The sequence below is a fragment of the Oryza sativa genome, chromosome 8 (genome assembly GCF_034140825.1).
Source record: "Oryza sativa Japonica Group chromosome 8, ASM3414082v1".
Taxonomy (NCBI): domain Eukaryota; kingdom Viridiplantae; phylum Streptophyta; class Magnoliopsida; order Poales; family Poaceae; genus Oryza; species Oryza sativa.
Genome location: NC_089042.1, coordinates 287,886 through 309,263, shown reverse-complemented (window position 1 = coordinate 309,263; position 21,378 = coordinate 287,886). Strand labels below are relative to the sequence as shown.

The window sequence follows — 21,378 nt, the reverse complement described above, 5'->3', positions numbered from 1 at the left end:
TGCCACACTTTGTGGCTAGCAACACTTTTATAGCTGCCACAACTTGGCTAATGTTAGTTGTGGCAAAGTGTGACCGACAACCAAACACACCCTAATTCCTTTATGTCTACTCTAAGAACAGCTTTTTCACGTGTTTGAAATATCAAGAACTATGAAACCGGTGGGATTACAACTTTTACAGCAGAAAGGGAACACACGCAGAGCAATATCGATAGAGATTGGGATCAGGACGAGATGAGTCGTCGATAACGTCAATAATAAATGAATGGGCCAGAAATCTTCCCGTGTTTTTTGGCTGGTTACACAAAGCAACGGCCATGGAGCTCACACACCAGTCAGCTATAGTGGCTTCTAACGCAAACAAGCGAAGCGTCCGAAGAGACGCGACGCGTGGCACAGTACTCTAGCTAGCTACCGCCTCCCAAGGAAGAGGAGAAATCGAAGGCATCCAACCATTCGTCATGCATCTAGCTTCCACAAACTTTCGATCGATTTCACTACAAGAAGAACCCTAGTTAGTTAGCAAGTATAATTAGCTCACTAGCTAGTACTAGCAGCCATGGTTGTTCAATTGATGCTCTTCTTCCATGACAAATTCATGGCTCCAATGGCAGAGGAGCCACTGCCCTTCGTCCTCATCATGATCATCATCTTGCTGCTGCTGGTGCTTCTTCACTACTACCTGTCTGCATCAACCAGAAGATCATCGGCGGCGAGCAAGAGCAACGATGATGTCCTGCCACCGTCGCCTCCGAGGCTGCCGGTGATAGGCCACATGCACCTCGTCGGCTCCAACCCTCACGTCTCCCTCCGCGACCTCGCCGAGAAGCACGCCGCCGACGGCTTCATGCTCCTCCAGCTCGGCCAGGTGCGCAACCTCGTCGTCTCGTCCCCGCGCGCCGCCGAGGCCGTCCTCCGGGCTCACGACCACGTGTTCGCGTCGCGGCCGCGCTCCGCCATCGCCGACATCCTCGCCTATGGCTCCTCCAACATCTCCTTCTCCCCCTACGGCGACTACTGGCGCAAGGCGAGGAAGCTCGTCGCCGCCCACTTGCTCAGCCCCAAGAAGGTCCAGTCGCTCCGCCGTGGCCGCGAGGAGGAGGTGGGCATCGCCGTCGCCAAGCTCCACGAGGCGGCGGCCGCGGGCGCCGCCGTCGACATGAGGGAGCTGCTCGGCTCCTTCACCAACGACGTCCTGTGCCGCGCCGTGTGCGGGAAGTCGTCGTTCCGGCGAGAAGGCCGGAACAAGCTGTTCATGGAGCTCGCCGCCGGCAACGCTGATCAGTACGCTGGCTTCAACCTGGAAGACTACTTCCCGAGCTTGGCGAAGGTGGATCTGCTGAGGCGAGTGGTGAGCGCCGACACCAAGAAGCTCAAAGAGAAGTGGGACAGTGTTCTTGGTGACATCGTAAGCGAGCATGAAAAGAAATCGTCGCTGCGTCGTGACGATCAAGTACAGATGGATGATGACCGTGATGATGATCAGGAGGAGCAAGAGTCAGATTTCGTTGATATTCTGCTCGATCGTCAACAGGAGTACAATCTAACCAGGCACAATATCCATGCCATATTGATGGTAATTAATCACTTATACATATGTTCTTCTGAATTTTTCTTTCTTTTTTACTATTAATTCTATCATCTAGATTAATCGAAAATTAGGTAATTGAGTTTTGTACATGTGTTTCTTCCAAACAACGTTAATATAATATATATATTTTGAGTTGACGAATCTAGCTAATCTTTAATTTCTGTATAGGACATGTTTGCAGCGGGGACGGACACTTCATATATAGCCCTTGAATTTGCTATGTCCGAGCTCATAAGAAAACCACATCTCATGACCAAACTACAAGATGAAGTTAGGAAGAACACAACTACCCAAATGGTAAGTGAAGATGACTTGAACAATATGCCCTACCTAAAAGCCGTCGTAAAGGAGACACTTCGGTTGCATCCACCAGTTCCGCTCCTCCTCCCGCGCCTCTCCATGGCTCAGTGCAATGCCAATGGTTATACAATCCCAGCCAACACACGTGTCATCATCAATGTTTGGGCTCTTGGCAGAGATGCTAAATGTTGGGAGAATTCAGAAGAGTTCATGCCAGAGAGGTTTATGGATAGTGGAGACACTATAGATAATGTTGATTTCAAGGGAACCGACTTTCAGTTTCTCCCATTTGGAGCTGGACGAAGGATTTGTCCTGGGATGAATTTTGGGATGGCCTCTGTTGAGCTCATGCTATCAAACCTTATGTATTGCTTTGACTGGGAGCTCCCGGTTGGAATGGACAAAGATGATGTCGATATGACAGATCAGTTCGCACTTACAATGGCGCGAAAAGAGAAACTCTACCTCATCCCGAGATCACACGTTATCAAGATCACATAACACAACATATGGCCAACATTTCAATAGCCATGAGTTCTGTATGGTAGCCATAGATACCAAGCAATAGCGTAGTTATCTGCTATAAGATATATATAATAGTACCAAATAAAATAGAGAGTCCATTCGTCTCTTGAGGGGGACAAATAGAAGTAAATAACAAGAAGAAAGTCAATATGTTTTAAATAAAGATGTTGAATATATGCTATAATATAGCAGATGTCAATATGTACGTTTGTTAAGAAATTTATGTTGAATTAAGTACAGGTACATACTCTGTTTAAATGCGCATGGAAGATTCTTTTCGGTCATTATATAAAAAAAGATTATTTTTGGTACCTTATATACTGTAATCTCTCTTCACCTCTATATCGTTGCAACCTGATGGTGACAGCCGAAAGAAAGTGGCTCTAAGGTGTGAAAAGAATAGAAATTAATAAGTAACAGCAACAAATTCATAAGAATTTGATGAGGTTGGTAGCCAATTTCAGTCACAAAACAGTAGTGTACATAACGCTGATATTCTGGAGCAAGAGTCAGATTTTGTTGATATTCTGCTCGATCATCAACAAGAGTACAATCTCACCAGACACAATATCCATGCCATCTTGATGTTAATCACATATACACTTCTAAATTTTTCTTTCTTTTTACTATTAATTCACTCATTTAGTTTAATCCAAAATCAGGTAATTGAGTTTTCTGTTCATGCTCAATGTTGCCAAGGAAAAAAAAATAGAAACATACAAAGTATTAAAATCCATCTCTTATATGGTTTTATAGACTGTAAGAGAGAAATAAATTTTGTAAACAACGTTACTATTACTTTATCGGATGAAGAAATAACCAAAGTAAAAGTTATAGATATTGATGAGCTATACAACTTTGTTGTTTATGACTTTTTCAGTTGAAATCACTTAGTATTTGAAAATGTTGTTTGAAGTTGTTATAATTTGAAATTCAAATTCAAATTTCAAAGTCATATAGCAAAAAGACCAAAACAAAAGTTGTAGATGAGTTATACAACTTTGTTGTGGATGACTTTTTCAGTTGAAATCATTTAGTATTTAAAAATATTGTTTGAAGTTTTCATAATTTTAAATTCAAATTCAAATTATTGAAACAAAGTCATATAGCAAAATGACCAAAACAAAAGTTGTAGATCTTGATAAGTTATATAACTTTCTTGTTGACAATTTTTTCATTTAAAATTATTTACTACCCAAAAAATTATTTAAATTGAGAGGAGGGAGGCCTAATAGACTTTGCGTCGAGGGAGGAGCGAAAGAGCTGGGCCGGCGGCCCGAAGAGGGAGGAGGGAAAGGGGAAGCCAGCCCAAGGAGGGAGAGAGAGGCTGAGAGCTGAGGGAGGGAGAGAGTAACACTTGGGCCGAAAAAGGCCCAATTACAGAGATAAGGATTTTAATTAGTTTTCTATTTATTTTAATAGGTTAAATGAATATTATGGTATTAAAATTATTTATTGAGCTTCGACAATTCACAGAAAATTTCAAAGAATAATTTAGACCATGTATAATATTAAATAATATTTCCGGCCATGATTTTTAAAGGAAAAAATTGTTTCCTTATTAATTCACTTGATTAAATTGCTTCTAGAAATACATATATAAATCTATGACGTTTGCTTTTTCCCCTCATGACAAATTAATATTCGTCACAATCTCTCATTGAAATACTTTATGACGATTTGTAGTTGGTATTAATGACGAACATATTTTTTTCGTCACTAAGCCACCCATCTCATACTAATCGTCATAAAATGGAATGTGCTAATGACGAATAGCTCCGATGTCACGAGAAATTCGTCACAGAATGTCATATTTCTTGTAGTGCCAAAACAGAGTTCCTTTCCCATTTCCAATTCTTCTTTTACAATATCTTAAAAAATATATGCTTAATACAAGAAGAATTTGATGAGGTTGGTAGCCAATTTCAGTCACGTAGCAGTAGTGTACAATGACCTTATACATACTCCTTTTTGTTTGCACTGGTTTTCCTCGATCCGCCGTGCAAAATGAATCGAATCAAATCGCAGGATGATTGCGGAGGAAAATGGAGGAGGTGACAAGGACAGACAGAGAGAAAGTGACATGACAAGAGGTGGAACAAGGGACCAACGTGGGCAAATGTATTTTTTCCATGTGGCAAACTTAAATTTTATCAGCAAACTAAACTAACGCGTATCGCAGTCACGAAATGGCTAGTGACACTTAAGAGACAGTATTATATAATATGCATTTGACAATTCTCATTCTATGCAGGTGAGTAGTTTTCATCTATATAGATATTCAAGGAATTGATGGCCACGGCCCACGGGATGCTCGATCTTCTGTCAGGTGAAGATAACTATCGATTTGGCAGAAACTTGACTCATGATCCGGTTTCTGATCAACACGATCCAAATCCTGCAATCGCAGTACCATGTCTCTTTTGGTTATCAACCATGCCGAAACCCGATTTACCTCGCCGAGAAGGCTAATCGCTACGAGTGAATCGTAGAGCACAACCAAGAATAAGAGAGACAACAACTCAATTGCACTCTTGTAGATGAATGATTAACTAAGAACTCAAAGTTGGGGTTACACAAACCGAACTAGCAGCGATACTGCGATGGCAGAAATAATCTAAGCAAAATTCAACCTTAACTCAATGACGACTACAGAATATATAGGTTATAGGGTATATCTTGGACCCTTGGACACGTCCCTATTATACTACATCATAATACACGGCCCAACAATCCCAAAGACGGTGACGCGGAACCCGAACATATTCTGAGCCGCCTCCCGCCCGCTCCTGGCCGCCGCCTCGGCGGCAGCAGTGAGCAGAGCGCCTCCAGCGCCCCGTGCACTTGGTGGGGAGTGGAAGAGAGGAGAGAGAGAGGAGTGGTGGGGAGGGGAGGGGAGGGGAGGAGAGGAAAGGCAGAGAGAGAGGAGTGATCGAGGGAGAACAAAAGGGGAAAGGAAAAGAGAAGGTGAAAAATTTGAAGTGAAGGAGAGGGAAAAAAAGGAAGAGATATTTTCGCGTGCGGTCCACTGGAGAGGTCCGCACGTAAAAATCGATTTTTCCGTACGGGTCTCTTAAGGATCCGCGTGAAAATAGAAGGCTAATTTTTTATAGACGAACATGAAAGAGGTCCGTATAGGAAAATGGGAGCTCCTTGTGTAGGAAAATTTTTTTGTGTACTAGTGACAATGAATTTAACGGGAAAGCTGACAAAAAGAATATATGTATAATAAGGGTATAGAAATCTGTTTTAAAATTATTTAACCTGGACTATGGTGTAAAAGCAAGTTTTTTTTTTGACAATTCAAAAGAGTTAAGAGTTCCATTGATTCAGAACAAGTATATGGTACGGCACGGGCTTTTTTTTTAAAAAAAAAGTATGGTACGACACGTATTGTTAAGTTTCGCAACAAAGCAAGCCTATTGCACTGCAGGGCACGACAAGCAAGCTACTAGCTAGCTAGAATGCTCTACTAGATCGTTAGCTAGCAGCCGGCTGCGACGTCGACTCGACAATATTCTAGACAAATTAATGAGCATATATATATCAGGAGGATCATATCTGTGCCAAGATAATATATTGAACACAACTCATCAAGTGACAGGTCTCACACACCAACCTCTTGGAGAAGACACTAGAGAGATTAGGCAGCCATGGCTGTGATGCTAGTGCCAATTCCACTACTACTCTTGCACCAGCACCACAACCATGAGCATGAGCATCCATCGCCGGTAGCTCCACAGCCAACAATGGCATCCTACTACACTCTCCTGCTGGCGCTCCTGTGCCCTCTTCTCCTCCTACTCATCAAACTTTGCCGGGCGAAAACCAGGGACGACGAGCTGTTTGACAAGCTCCCCTCGCCGCCAGGAAGGCTCCCTGTGATTGGCCACCTTCACCTCATTGGCTCCCTCCCGTATGTCTCCTTCCGTGAACTTGCCATCAAGCACGGCCCTGACCTAATGCTTCTCCGCCTCGGCACCGTCCCGACTCTCGTGGTGTCATCCGCTCGTGCGGCGCAGGCCATCTTGCGGACGAATGACCACGTGTTCGCGTCACGGACCTACTCTGCCGTCACCGACATCCTCTTCTATGGCTCGTCAGATGTAGCATTCTCTCCCTATGGCGAGTATTGGCGGCAAGTCAAGAAGATTGCCACCACACACCTCCTCACCAACAAGAAGGTTCGCTCCTACAGCAGGGCAAGACAACAGGAGGTGCGCCTGGTAATGGCCAGGATCAACGAGGCAGCGGTGGCACGCACTACTGTCGATCTGAGTGAGTTGCTCAATTGGTTTACCAATGACATAGTGTGTCACGCCGTGTCTGGTAAGTTCTTCCGTGAAGAGGGTCAAAACCAAATGTTTTGGGAACTAATTCAGGCCAACTCATTGCTACTCGGTGGTTTCAATCTTGAGGATTACTTCCCCAATTTGGCGAGGGTAACTACTGTTAGGAGGTTGCTTTGCGCCAAGGCCCATAATGTCAACAAGAGATGGGACCAACTGCTCGACAAGCTCATCGATGATCATGCCACCAAACGGTCCTCCTCGGTGCTAGACCTAGACAATGAAGAGAGTGATTTCATCGATGTCCTTCTCTCCATTCAGCATGAATACGGTCTCACTAGAGACAACGTCAAGGCAATCTTGGTGATCATGTTCGAGGGCGGCACGGACACGGCGTACATAGAGCTTGAATACGCCATGGCCGAGTTGATTCGGAAGCCCCAACTAATGGCCAAGCTACAGGCCGAGGTTAGGAGTGTGGTACCAAGAGGGCAGGAGATAGTTACTGAAGAGCAACTGGGAAGAATGCCCTACTAAAGGCAGTGATAAAGGAGATGCTTCGGCTACACCTCGCAGGGCCACTTCTCGTACCCTACCTCTCTATTGCTGAATGTGATATCGAGGGCTACACAATACCCTCTGGCACACGTGTCTTCGTCAATGCATGGGCTCTGTCCAGAGACCCTAGCTTTTGGGAAAATGCTGAAGAGTTCATACCAGAGAGGTTTCTCAATAGCATAGCACCTGACTACAATGGGAACAATTTTCATTTCTTGCCATTCGGTAGTGGGCGGAGGATATGCCCGGGCATAAATTTTGCTATTGCCACCATCGAGATCATGCTAGCAAACCTTGTTTACCGTTTTGATTGGGAGATACCGGCAGATCAGGCGGCAAAGGGAGGCATCGATATGACCGAGGCGTTTGGACTGACCGTGCACCGAAGGAGAAGCTCCTCCTTGTTCCTCGGCTCACACAAGATTAAATAGTCAATCTATATATCTTATCTAAGTAGTTGTGGTGATCTCATTTTTCATCGTGTAAGTGGTGTGCTTGTTCACTGGTATCTATTTATCTATAATAAGAGAAAAAAAATGGAAATTCCCCTATATGTGGAGCGTGTGGTCCTGGACTGGAGGCATGCAGATTCGACGAGTCAGCGGTTCACATCTATATAGATAGTATCCTCTAGTGCGTTGCACGGATCTTAAAGCACTTGGATGGTGGATGAGCCCGGACACTATGGTGTCCCTAACAAATTTAATATATATAATGCACATAGTACCAATTTAATACGTACGCTAATTTAATTAGCACTAATCTTTCATGATAAATTAGGAAGCTACATATATACATATATATAGGACTTATGCAAAATCCGTTTTTTTTTCATTTAATAGGTTGTTACATTACACCATCTTTATCGTACATAGTACTCCCTCCGTCCCATAATAAGTACAATTGTGAGTTTCAGCGTTCAATTTTGACCATCCGTCTTATTTGAAATATTTTTATGATTACTATTTATTAGATGATAAAATATAAATAATACTTTATGCGTGACTTAACTTTTAATTTATTTTCATAAATTCTTTAAATAAGATGGACGGTCAAACGTTGGGTACGAAAACTTATGGCTGCACTTACAGTGAGACGGAGGGAGTATATCATTAAGTGGAACTGTCCTGGCCCAGTTCGAACCAGATTAATTATGGATTATCGATTGCCATGAGCACACTCCTTGATGAAGCTTCGAATTAGACTTTTTTAAATAAAATTTTAAACTTTATAATACTTATTAATTTATTTATTTGTACCCTCGATTAATTACCACAAAATCAGAATAATCCATCAAGAGCACCATAGATCGGGCTAAGCAGCTAGACACAAAATAACAGTTACGACATCAACATACTACATCAACCTCCTATATATCATAGAAGTTGGCGCCGTGAAAAAAGTTTATTTAGTATAAGCTTTTCAGGTTTCTATTTTTCTAAAATAAATTTTTCGCAAGGAACAAAAATTGAAAAATCCAGCCATCGGTGCTACGAACGGGCCAAGAGATAAAAGAGCAGATGGCATGTCAATGTCAGTATTTCAATGCAAAGCAAGTTTCATGTTCCTTTTATTTTTAAAACAGAATAAGTTTCAGTACACCCATAACAAAATATATATATATATAGTACATTGTATCTTCCAAACAAAACCATACTTTAACAGAGGAGGACGTCGGTCATTATTTCTTTAACAGAGCATGTGGGGTAATCAACTGCATGCAAGAATTATTAGTTTATTAGCACCATCCGTTTAATGGTAATTGATTGGTGGATCGCGCAATGTCAAATATCAATATGCTATGTTAGTGTCGTCGTATCTTCCAAACAAAATTACTAATTTATGTGGTAATCGACCGCGTGCAAGAATTATTAGTTTAGCACACCATCCGTTGAATGGTAAATGATTGGTCGATCGCGCAATGTCGAAGATCAATATGCCATGCATGCCAGTGTAATCGTATATAGGAGTATCGATCTTCCAAACAAAAGTATCTCGATGCAGTAATGATCGATGCACGGCGCGCGTTATAAAAGAAGCAAGGACCTTCCCTACTCAACTCACTCATTCATTCATCAAAGTTGAAGGTAGCTTAATTAGCTCTAGCGAGCTAGCTAGCTTGCTCTGTCTTGGAAGCTAGCTAGGCCACTGATACGTAGTAGAACGTAGCAGCAATGGCCCAAATGCTAGGAGCATTATTATTGTTCCAAGACAGCCTGATGAGCACCATGACAAGGATGTCATACTCTCTCCTGCTCCCCATCTTGTGCCCTCTTATCCTCCTACTCCTCTTCCGTTGCTATGCCTATGCAACAAGGTCCGGCGGGATGCTCGACAAGCTCCCCTCGCCGCCGGGTAGGCTTCCACTTATCGGGCACATGCACCTCATCGGTTTTTTCCCACACATGTCACTCCGCGACCTTGCGACTGACCTGATGCTCCTCCACCTTGGCACGGTGCCGACCCTAGTGGTATCATCCTCTCGTATGGCGCAGGTCATCTTGCGCACGCACGATCGTGTGTTCGCGTCACGGTAGCAATCTGCTATAACCGACATCCTTTTTTAGGGTGCAACAGATGTCGCATTCTCACCGTATGGTGACTATTGGCGGCAAATAAAGAAGATTGTCACAACGAATCTCTTGACCATCAAGAAGATCCGCTCCTATAGCCAGACACGGCAACAGGAGGTGCGTCTGGTAATGGCCAAGATCGTCGAGGAGGCGGCGACACATATGGCAATAGACTTGACTGAGCTGCTCAGCTGCTACTCCAACAACATGGTGTGCCATGCTGTGTCTGGCATGTTTTTTTGCGAAGAAGGCCGGAACCAACTATTCAAGGAGCTGATCTAGATCAACTCGTCGCTCCTTGGTGGCTTCAACATTGAGGATTACTTCCCTAGCTTGGCAAGGCTACCTGTCAGGAGACTGCTCTATGCCAAGGCCTATGATGTCAAGAAGAGATGGGACCAGTTGCTTGACAAACTCATTGATGACCACTCTAGCAAGCATAGATCCTCCTTGCTTGACAATAATGATGTGGAGAGTGATTTCATCGATGTTCTACTCTCTATTCAACAAGAGTATGGCCTCACTAAGGATAACATCAAAGCAAACTTGGCTATCATGTTCGAGGCTGGAACAGATACATCATTCATAGAGCTAGAGTATTCCATGGCAGAGCTAATGTAGAAGCCCCAGATGATAGCCAAGCTACAGGCTGAGGTGAGGGGTGTGGTATCAAAAGGGCAGGACATCGTTACCGAGGAGCATCTAGGTAGGATGCCCTACCTAAAGGCGGTGATCAAGGAGACACTCCGACTACACCCTGCAGCGCCACTTCTTGCGCCCCATGTCTCCGTGGTTGACTGTAATGTCGAGGGCTATACTATACCCTCAGGCACTCGTGTCATCGTCAATGCATGGGCTATTGCCAGGGACCCTAGCTATTGGGAAAATGCCGAGGAGTTCATGCCAGAGAGGTTCCTTAGCAACACAATGGCTGACTACAATGGAAATAATTTCAATTTCTTGCCATTCAGGACTGGTCGAAGGATATGCCCAGGTATAAACTTCGCGATCACCACCATCGAGATCATGCTAGCAAGCCTTGTGTATCGCTTCGATTGGAAGCTATTCACCTCAAGGATCGATATGACAGAGACTTTCGGGGCAACTATTCACCTCAAGGAAAAGCTCTTCCTTGTCCCACATCTCCCTCAAGATAATTAGTCAACTTATCTCGATCTTAAGTCTAGTATATATATTATCTTACAATTTGATATCTTGATATTGTATCGTAACCGCCTCTGTCAACAACTTGTGTAAGTAGTGGGCTTGTACGATGTAACTATTTTTATCTTTTCCTTCTAAGGAGGGCTTTGTTGTAACTTGTATGTATAATGTATCTATACCACTCCACCTACTCATAATTTTGCAAATAACCTCTTGAACTTCTCAATATTAAAAATCAATCAGATCTAAATGGATAGCCACATATAATGTCAAATTAAGGTGAAATATTCCCTATAGCAAAATGATAGGTACACATTTCTAAACAATAAAAAAGGGTAGATTAATATTGCCTTTCTAGCTAATAACTTAATATTGTATGGTGCTTACCTTTTGTCAACGTACATACTTGTGTGAGTGTTGTAACATGTAAAGCATAAACATATACTATATATATGAAAGGTGGAACCAATATTTCAAATACTCAAATTTATTGGAATACTTGCACTGAGCGCTACAGCCCCTCCCCTTCACCGCTGCTGCCAAGCACCGCCGTGGATTTGAGGTGAGGGGAGGAGAATCTGAGGTGAGGGAGAGGGAAGGGAGAGTTGATGGGTAAAGAGATAGCTCTAAGGGAGAGGGAGAGGTGAAGGAGAAAGAGAGAACGAGGGAGAAACCGGTCACCCTTGACTGATTCGATTGATTTATTTTATATGATTTTCGCAGGCGGTCCTATTAGGAGGAACGCTTGTAAAAATAGACATGTTTTCATAGCCATTTTCTCTTAATGAAACACGTGTGAAAATATCGAAATATTAATTTTCACAAGTGGTCTGTAACCTTAGGACCACATGCTGCATTTTTATATAGGTAGGATTTTTTTACTGCCTATAAAATAAAGTGGTGATGGGTTGATGGTGTCGAAAATGATTTTTTAAAATAGTTCTACTTACCCAACATACTCATGCTGTTGAAAAGGAACTCCATATATTTGGTTAGATTCTAGAAAACGTTGGCCATTCCATCATCCTATTACCACCACACTTCATTATCGTGAAGAAAATGAATGAAGTCACTAGTAGGTGGTAGCGATACTACCTTGAAGTGAGTTTTCCTAGTGGACCTAATTAAATTCCTGCCCATATTCCGCGATTATCAAATGGAAAAAGTACACCAAAGGTCCCTCAACTTTTCATCGGGATACAAAATCGTCCTCCAACCACAAAACCAGATATGCGGGGTCCCTTAATTATGCAAAACTAGTCACAATAGGTCCCTCGACGGTTTTGATCCCGGTTTTATCCTACGTGACTGCTGAGTCAGCGTAAGACCTACATGGGCCCCACATGTCAGCCTCCTCTTTCTTTCCCCTCTTCTCTCCCTTCCTCTTATCACTCTCTCTCTCACTCTTCTCTCTAGGCTCTTGGCAGGCGGCGGGGAGGGCGGAGGCGCGGGAGAAGTCGACGACAGGGAAGCCGGCGGCGGCATCCTTGACGCCCACAGTTGTAGACGGCGATGCAGTTGTAAGTATATCTATCTGATTCAGGAAGCAATATAAATTTAAGGGGGCTGTATATATATATCATGTGACAGAAAATCACACCTCCTATTATTCGAATTTTGGACCATTGGATATGCTTTAAGATTCGTGCAAACACTTAACCCTATCTTCTTCTTCCGTCCCCCCCCCTCTGCTCGAGCATTCCGTCCGATCCACCGCCACCATCGCTACCGCCCGATCCACTGCCGCCACCGCCCCACCACGCCGCCGCCCGCCTCGCCGGCTGGCCGGAAGGAGTCAACGACGCCGGCGAGGCCCCCTCCCCCACCCCCCCTCTCTTTCTTCTCAAGAAGGTGACAGCGAGATTCCCCCGCTCCGCCGTCTTCCCCGTCTCCGGCAGCTCCCCGTCGCTGGATCCGCCACCACCGGCCGCCGCCTCCTAATCTCATGCTTGCTTTGCCCCCGCCGCCGACGCCGGCCCACCACCCTCCTACATCCCCACAGCTTCGGCGGTGCCGCCGCCGCCTCGCCACCCGCTGGATTCCACCGCCCACTGCCGGTCCTCCGCCGGCCACGGCCATCCCTCTAAGCGCCGAGGAAACCCCCCCCTACCCTAACCCCAACCCCAAACCCTAACGCGTATGCTCACTGTCGGAGTTGGGGGTGTCGCCAGCGCCGAAGAAAAAGGGGAGCCCGCTGAAGTTAGAGGAGAGATGCCGATGCACGAATCTTGGCATGGATCCAATGGTTCAAAATCTTTAAGATTTCATCCCCAAATTTCATTCAAATGACATATAGCAATTCCATAATTAATGCTTAATTGTTCATGAGCCGATAGATTAATATATTAATTGTTGGCGAATCGCAACAATTAACCGGCGCATCACATTTGGCAACGTACGTACTTGAGTGCGTGTCACTTGTCAGAAGCGGAGTCTCGCCAAATTCTTTCATTTCATTGCACTATTATATAAGCATACGAATGCAGAAGTATAATATTAAATTCTGCATTATTAAGCACTAATGCTAGAGCCTTGAGCATAAAATCATTTTACCGGACGTACGTATATATAGTGCATGTGGTAATCAACTGCATGCAAGAATTATTAGTTTAGCACCATCCGTTGAATGGTAATTGATTGGTCGATCGCGCAATGCCAATATCAATATATATGCCATGTCAGTGTCACCAGTACGAGAATAAGAACGATAGATACATCATATCTTCCAAATTAAACAGAACTAAAATTTAATGGAGGATGATGTGTCGATGCCTGCCTTCTCCCTCTAAACATAGGAGTAAATAATGCATGGCATTATAAAAGATAAACACAGTAATGATGCATGCATGGCGAGCTTGCTCAACTCATTATAAAAGAAGCAATTAAGGAATGCCTTCCTCAACTCATTCCATTCATCAAATTTGAAGGTAGCTAGCTCTAGCGAGCTTGCTCTGCCTTGGAAGCTAGGCCACTAATACGTAGAACGTAGCAATGGCACAAATGCTAGACGGCCTAAGGCATGATGAGCAAGCATCGCTGCATGCTCCACAGGAGGCCAGCACCATGCCGACGATGTCGTGCTCTGATCTCCTGCTCGCCATGATGTGCCCTCTTATCCTCCTGCTCATCATCTTCCGTTGCTATGCCTACGCAACAAGGTCCGGCGGGATGCTCAGCAGGGTCCCCTCGCCGCCGGGAAGGCTTCCGGTGATTGGCCACATGCACCTCATCAGCTCTCTCCCGCACAAATCACTCCGCGACCTTGCAACTAAGCATGGTCCTGATCTGATGCTCCTCCACCTCGGCGCGGTGCCAACCCTAGTGGTTTCGTCGGCTCGTACAGCACAGGCCATCCTACGCACTCATGACCGTGTGTTTGCGTCACGGCCCTACAATACTATAGCCGACATCCTCTTGTATGGCGCAACAGATGTGGCATTCTCACCATATGGTGACTATTGGCGGCAAATAAAGAAGATCGTCACCATGAATCTCCTGACCATCAAGAAGGTCCACTCCTATGGCCAGACACGGCAACAGGAGGTGCGGCTGGTAATGGCCAAGATCGTCGAGGAGGCGGCGACACATATGGCAATAGACTTGACTGAGCTGCTCAGCTGCTACTCCAACAACATGGTGTGCCATGCTGTGTCTGGCAAGTTTTTTCGCGAAGAAGGTCGGAACCAGCTATTCAAGGAGCTGATCGAGATCAACTCGTCGCTCCTTGGTGGCTTCAACCTTGAGGATTACTTCCCTAGCTTGGCCAGGCTACCTGTTGTCAGGAGGTTGCTCTGTGCCAAGGCCTATCACGTCAAGAGGAGATGGGATCAGTTGCTTGACCAACTCATCGATGACCACGCTAGCAAGCGAAGATCCTCCATGCTCGACAACAATGATGAGGAGAGTGACTTCATCGATGTTCTACTCTCTATTCAACAAGAGTATGGCCTCACTAAGGATAACATCAAAGCAAACTTGGTTGTCATGTTCGAGGCTGGAACAGATACATCATACATAGAGCTAGAGTATGCCATGGCCGAGCTAATACAGAAGCCCCAGCTGATGGCCAAGCTACAGGCTGAGGTGAGGGGTGTGGTACCAAAAGGGCAGGAAATCGTTACTGAGGAGCAGCTAGGTAGGATGCCCTACCTAAAGGCGGTGATCAAGGAGACACTCCGACTACACCCCGCAGCGCCACTTCTTGTGCCTCATGTCTCCATGGTTGACTGTAATGTTGAGGGCTATACTATACCCTCAGGCACTCGTGTCATCGTCAATGCATGGGCTATTGCCAGGGACCCTAGCTATTGGGAAAATGCCGAGGAGTTCATGCCAGAGAGGTTCCTTAGCAACACAATGGCTGGGTACAATGGAAATAATTTCAATTTCTTGCCATTCGGAACTGGTCGGAGGATATGCCCAGGTATGAACTTCGCGATCGCCGCCATCGAGGTCATGCTAGCAAGCCTTGTGTATCGCTTCAATTGGAAGCTACCAATAGATCAAGCAGCAAATGGAGGCATCGATATGACAGAGACTTTCGGGATAACTATTCACCTCAAGGAGAAGCTCCTCCTTGTCCCACATCTCCCTTGAGATAATTAGTCAACTTATCTCAACTTTAAGCTGTTGGTATATATTATCTTACAATTTGATAGCTTGATATTGTATAGTAATCACCTCCGTCAACAACTTATGTAAGTAGTGGGCTTGTACGTTGTAACTATTTTTGTCTTTTCCTTCTGAGGAGGGCTTTGTTGTAACTTGTATGTATAATGTATCTATGCCACTCCACCTACTCCTAATTTTACAAATAACCCCTTGAACTTCTCAGTATTAAAAATCTATCGAATCTCTAAATGGATAGCCACATATAATATCAAATTAAGGTGAATATTCCCTATAGCAAAATGATAGGTACACATTTCTACACAATAAAAAAGGTATATTAATATTTCCTTTCTAGTTAATAACTTAATATTGATGGCGATTACCTTTTGTCAACATATTTGTGTGAGTGTTGTAACATGTAAAGGATAAACATATACTATATGAAAGGTGGAACCAATATTTCAAATACTCAAATTTATTGGAACACTTGCTCCGAGCACTACAGCCCCTCCCATTCACAGCTGCTGCCAAGCACCTGCCGTGGATTTGAGGTGAGGGAGGGAGGATCTGAGGTGAGGGAGAGAGTGAGTTGATGGACAAAGAGATAGCTCTAAGGGAGAGGGTGAGGTGATGGAGAAAGAGAGAACGAGGGAGAAAGAGGCCACCCTTGACTGACTCAATTGATTTATTTTATACATCTAAATGAATTTTGCATGCGGTCCCGCTTGTAAAAATGAACATGTTTTCATAGGCGTTTTCTTTTAATGAAACACTTGCAAAAATCTCTATAATATTAATTTACACAGGTGGTTTGTGACCTTAGGACCACATGCTGCATTTTTATAGAGGTAGGATTTTTTTTATCGCTTATAAAAATAAGGAAAAAGTACGAATTATCTCCCCGAACTATCGCGGTCGTCCGAATTACCACCTGAACCACAAAACCGAACATTCTTCACCCCTAACTATACAAACCGGACGAATTACCCCCCCTCGACCCAATCCACGGTGGTTTTGGTCTACGTGGCGTACGCGTGGCAGTCCAATCAGCATTCTATTTATTAAAAAATGTGGGACCCACCTATCATACTACTCCCACTCTCCCTCTTATCTCTCTCACTCTTCCTCTCTCACACGGCAGCAGGCGGGGGACAGAGGCGAGCGCGGCAGCGGGGGAGGCGAGGCGGCGGCGAGGCAGGGCGGAGGGGCGGCGGCGGCGGCGAGACGAGCGCGGCAGCGGAGGAGGCGAGGCGGCGGCGAGGCAGGGCGGAGGGGTGGCGGCGGCGGCGAGGCGAGCGCGGCGGCGGAGGAGGCGAGGCGGCGGCGAGGGAGAGCGGAGGGGTGGCGCTGCTCTGTCCCCCGCCTGCCGCCCGTGAGAGAGAGGAAGAGTGGGAGGAGTATGACAGGTGGGTCCCACATTTTTATAAATAAATAGAATGCTGACTGGACTGCCACGTGTATGCCACTAGACCAAAACCACCGCGGATTGGGTCGAGGCAGGGTAATTCGTCCGGTTTGTATAGTTGGGGGTGAAGAATGTCCGGTTTTCGGGTTCAGGGGGTAATTCGGACGACCGCGATAGTTCGAGGGGGGGGGTAATTCGTATTTTTTCTTAAAAATAAAATGGTGATGGGTTGATGGCGTCGAAAATGGTTTTTGAAAATAGTTCTACTTACCCAACATACTCATGCAGTTGAAAGGGAACTCCATATATTTGGTTATATTATAGAAAACGTTGGCCATTCCATCATCCTTTTACCACCACACTTCATTATCGTGAATACGCTACCAAGGGATTTTGCTGCTACAGTAAGAGAAGAAAATGAATGAAGTCACTGGTAGCGATACTATTTTGAAGTGGGTTTTCCTGGTGGGCCTAATTAAATTCCAGCCCATTATTCCGCGATTATCAAATTAACGAGGCCTTGGGTGGGTCGATCAAACACTGTTGACAAACATGGGCTGGATTTAAGTCCCATCGATCCGGCTTGCTTAACGGTTGGCGTCCTGCTTTTTAATTTTCGTTTTCCTTTATACGAAAGAGGAGAGTTTTAGGTTTTAATTTCATATATATGTAGACCCTATATCCCTTCAAAAAAATATATATCTAGACCCTATATTGATATATTCGTTCAGTATAGTCCTCCTCATATACATATCTAGAGTGTACTGATTTATATAAAATCATGTATGTCGTTGCCTAGCACTAATGCTTATGAAGAGCGAACCACACAGTATATTATAGCCGGAAACAATCATTTATTTACCGGTGCAAATTTTTATAGTATCCCCATGTAAAAACGGATTTATCCTCCTCCCCACATAAAAACAAGTTTAATAGTAGATCTAACTATTAGCTATAAGCTCAAGTTAGAGTTAACTTGTACAAGAGGTTAATTATAAGGTTAGCCCTATTTTTTCTCTCCTTTCTCTTTCTCTCGCTATAAATTTATTGTAAATATCTTGGAGCATGTGTAAAACTAGCTCTTGTATAGGAGCCAACACCCTCACTTTTCTTTGTCTCTCTTTTCCACGTAAGTTTATAGTATAACCCACTATTATCCTTGCTTAAGAAACCACACTGCCTAAAAGACCACCAAATTAAAACGCATTGTACCCATATAAAATTGATCACCAGAAAAAAAAGATAGAAAAAAACTAAAATCTATGAAATCAACAATCCGTATTTTACACAGGGCATGACATTAGTACTACTCTCTAAAGGTGTGGTCGTCCATCCCCGCTGCCCCTACTCTCATTGGCTGTGTGCAGCACAAGATAAGAAAAACGTACAAAAATAAATATTTTCCAAAAACCATCCGCCCCTCCGAAAACTTGACTAATTATTGACCCTTTTAGAAAACTTATGCCAAAAATAGATTAGTAAAAGAAAACTTAATTATTTCAAAAAATGGAGGGGAAGCTAATTAAGCAGCGCCCTGATGGCAAGCTGAGATTGCCCAAAAATATTATACATGGTAGAACTTTTCTAAGTATTATATTTTACTCTCATTTGTTTTAATTAGAGTGTTGATTTTAAACCTATATAAGCTCAAAGAAAATCTATCACATTACATTGTATGGAAATAGATCCTCTAACGTAAATTCAACATAATGTGGGTCACAAACACGTGAGGTCCACCCTAGTGGGCCTAGATATTAAAAGCACATGTCCTACGACGTATGTGAAAGAATCTTCATCGACACTACTCCCTCCTTTTTTAAAAAAAAATACAACATAGAATGGAATGTGATACAGTATAGTATAGCGAATCTGGACAATCATCCTAGGTTGTCTTTTTTTTTACGGAAGGAGTATGCATTAAGCAATTTATACTCAAACCTCCTTGTTTTAATCTTCACATTTGGAGATCTGTAATTCTCCATTTGGTATGGAGCAGCTAGACTGTTGATAGTTGTCCTTTTTTCAAATCATTTTTAATTAACTTACCTTTTCATTTAGTCTGGATATATGTGAGCTGTGTTAGCAATTTAGTAATAGTCAAAGTACAATATGATGAGTAATGTAATTTGTCGGAAGAAAGAGGAGCATCCAGCATCATCAGCAGATTCTCTAGTACTAGTAATTTGAAGAGAATGGATGCTAGTATATTTGACGTGGTCTCACTTTTTTTGTGCACAGAACAGTAGAGTGGCTGGCATAAGCAGAGCTGTCGATACGTCACTTTGCAGTGGGCCCGGCCGCCCTGACCGGTAAAAAGGAAGAATATCCCCGTTGACTCCGACGACGACAGCCAGTCAAAGTCAGTGGCTCCTAATCTCTCTCTTCTTCCTTTTTTTTGTTACTTATAGCTGTAATAATGGCGGTAATAGTTTAAGCACGTGTTGTTTCAACTTGGAATCAAATTGCGGCTCAGATCCGATCACCTTTAACCTATGGTTTGGTGTGTAACGTCCAAACTTGTCCAACTTGTGAACCAAATTGAATAAAGTCCTTACACATCGATGTGAAAGTGCACTGTTTTGGCGGATCATTTTCAACTTTGTACTGTATTTAGCCGGCCCACCATTGGCTTCTGGCAGATCGTCGCGGATGGACGAATCTCCATCCCCAAGCTCTCCCCCCACCGGATCGATCCACCTACCTTGCCTATATCTGTCCCAGACCTAGCCGGCAACAGGCTTGCGGCCCCTCACCCCGCCGCATACCGGCTGGAAAGACGACGGCGACGAGGTGCACGCCGGACCTGAGACCGCCCCCGCCGCTCAGTGCGATGAGCCGAATCTACCGTGTACGGAAACCCTAACCCTCAATGGGGAAAGCTAAAATGTTCAGGCTTGGCTTCTGCTATAATAGAGGGACTGAAAGCATTTTGGCATATAACATAGGGACATTTTTGCATAAACAACCAACAATGTGGGGAGTGCTTCGATCTGTGTTGTACACTTTTCATCCGACGGTCCACATTGATGATTGCATTCTCCCACCGAATAGTAGTATTGCACCGGATACTTTTCCATTCCTATATCCATGACATACATATAGCATCATAGTCATCCAAACATATTTACATAGTCACTCATCTAGCAAAGAGACATTAAAAGTACCACTTCTACAGTTCATAGTTATGCATCCATTGCTGGATCTGGTCAGGTTCTTCAGATTCCTACTTCATAATCATCAAATGTTTACACAACTATTAGGAAGCATAAAACTTCCTTTCCTGTTCTACGCTGCATAAATTCAGCCCTCACCACCTGCAAAACAATAGAATGGCAAAATGAGCTCAGCATTTTTCTTCCTAAAAGGATCAAGAAATTGTAAGCATAACTAAGTCAATTTCCTGCTATTTCATTCTACAACAATATGGTACATTCAGTAGATGCACTATCAGCGCAAAGTCCATGGCATCTTGTAGTCCTATTGAGCTATCCTATCAATACATGAACTCTGGTTGGTACATCCAGTAGATGAACTATCACTATATCAATGCAAAGTTTATGGTATTCTTTCGCTATTACATTTAGCTGCACTTGTTATATAGGGTTAATATATGATTTAGTTCAACTGCACCTGCAAATTGCTCAATGACATCTCAAATAGAGATTTTGACCTCACAAACTGCACTTGTTCAGACAACTGTATGCATCCATATATTATCATAAGAATGGCTGCATCCATTGCAACTTGCTTGGGAATATAGAACTTTAGAGTTTAGACAACTAGATGTCAGGGAGGTGGACATTGAACATGTTCAGTCAAACAAAATGCTCATGGTCACTAGTTCTGAAATATGAAATTTCACATCCCTAAATTCTCACGGCCAGATCTGAAATTTTCCCCCTTTTTCATTGCATAATAGCAACCAATCAAACAAAGTAGACAGCCATCCCCACATGAACGAACTAGATTTGAAGTTAAAATCTGGGAGAAACTTTAGGGTTTGGGGAACAAATTACCTCAGTGTCGGCCGTGGTTAGCCGTCTTGCACCCGACGCCTTGCTCATCCTCAACCTTCTTCGCTGCCATGCGCTGCCCCTAGCCGCCGGTGCCTCCACCGCCCCCGTGCTCCCCTTAGCCGCCATGCGCCGCCGCCCGCCGTGTGCCGGGATGGGAAGGAGAGAAGAGGGGATACACTGGAAGGAGAAGTCCGTGCGCTGCCGCATTTTTCCCGCTGGTCCATCGTTGCCGCCGGCTGCTCCCCCCTCCTCCCCACGTCGTCTGCTGCTTCGCCTCCTCGCTCTCTCGAGATGGAGGTCGGGGGAGATGGGGTGAAGCGGTACGGGGGAGGGAGGGATGGGGGTT

At 44.2% G+C, this 21,378-nt stretch overlaps 2 protein-coding genes and 2 pseudogenes across 2 annotated transcripts; all 4 read left to right on the top strand.

The window, feature by feature from the left end:
• Window positions 1–274: 274 nt before the first annotated feature.
• On the top strand, window positions 275–2,674 carry LOC4344448 (indole-2-monooxygenase). Its single transcript, XM_015792971.3, has 2 exons — window positions 275–1,576; window positions 1,760–2,674. The coding sequence occupies exons 1-2, from the start codon at window positions 560–562 to the stop codon at window positions 2,390–2,392; spliced, it is 1,650 nt and encodes a 549-aa protein (XP_015648457.1). The 5' UTR covers window positions 275–559; the 3' UTR covers window positions 2,393–2,674.
• Window positions 2,675–5,985: 3,311 nt separating this feature from the next.
• On the top strand, window positions 5,986–7,814 carry LOC9266988 (indole-2-monooxygenase-like; annotated as a pseudogene).
• A 1,776-nt stretch (window positions 7,815–9,590) lies between these two features.
• On the top strand, window positions 9,591–10,997 carry LOC4344446 (indole-2-monooxygenase-like; annotated as a pseudogene).
• A 2,921-nt stretch (window positions 10,998–13,918) lies between these two features.
• LOC4344445 (indole-2-monooxygenase) lies at window positions 13,919–15,839 on the top strand. The gene has a single exon (XM_015793500.3). It carries the CDS (start codon window positions 13,992–13,994, stop codon window positions 15,594–15,596), a length of 1,605 nt encoding a protein of 534 aa, XP_015648986.1. The 5' UTR covers window positions 13,919–13,991; the 3' UTR covers window positions 15,597–15,839.
• Window positions 15,840–21,378: the final 5,539 nt, after the last annotated feature.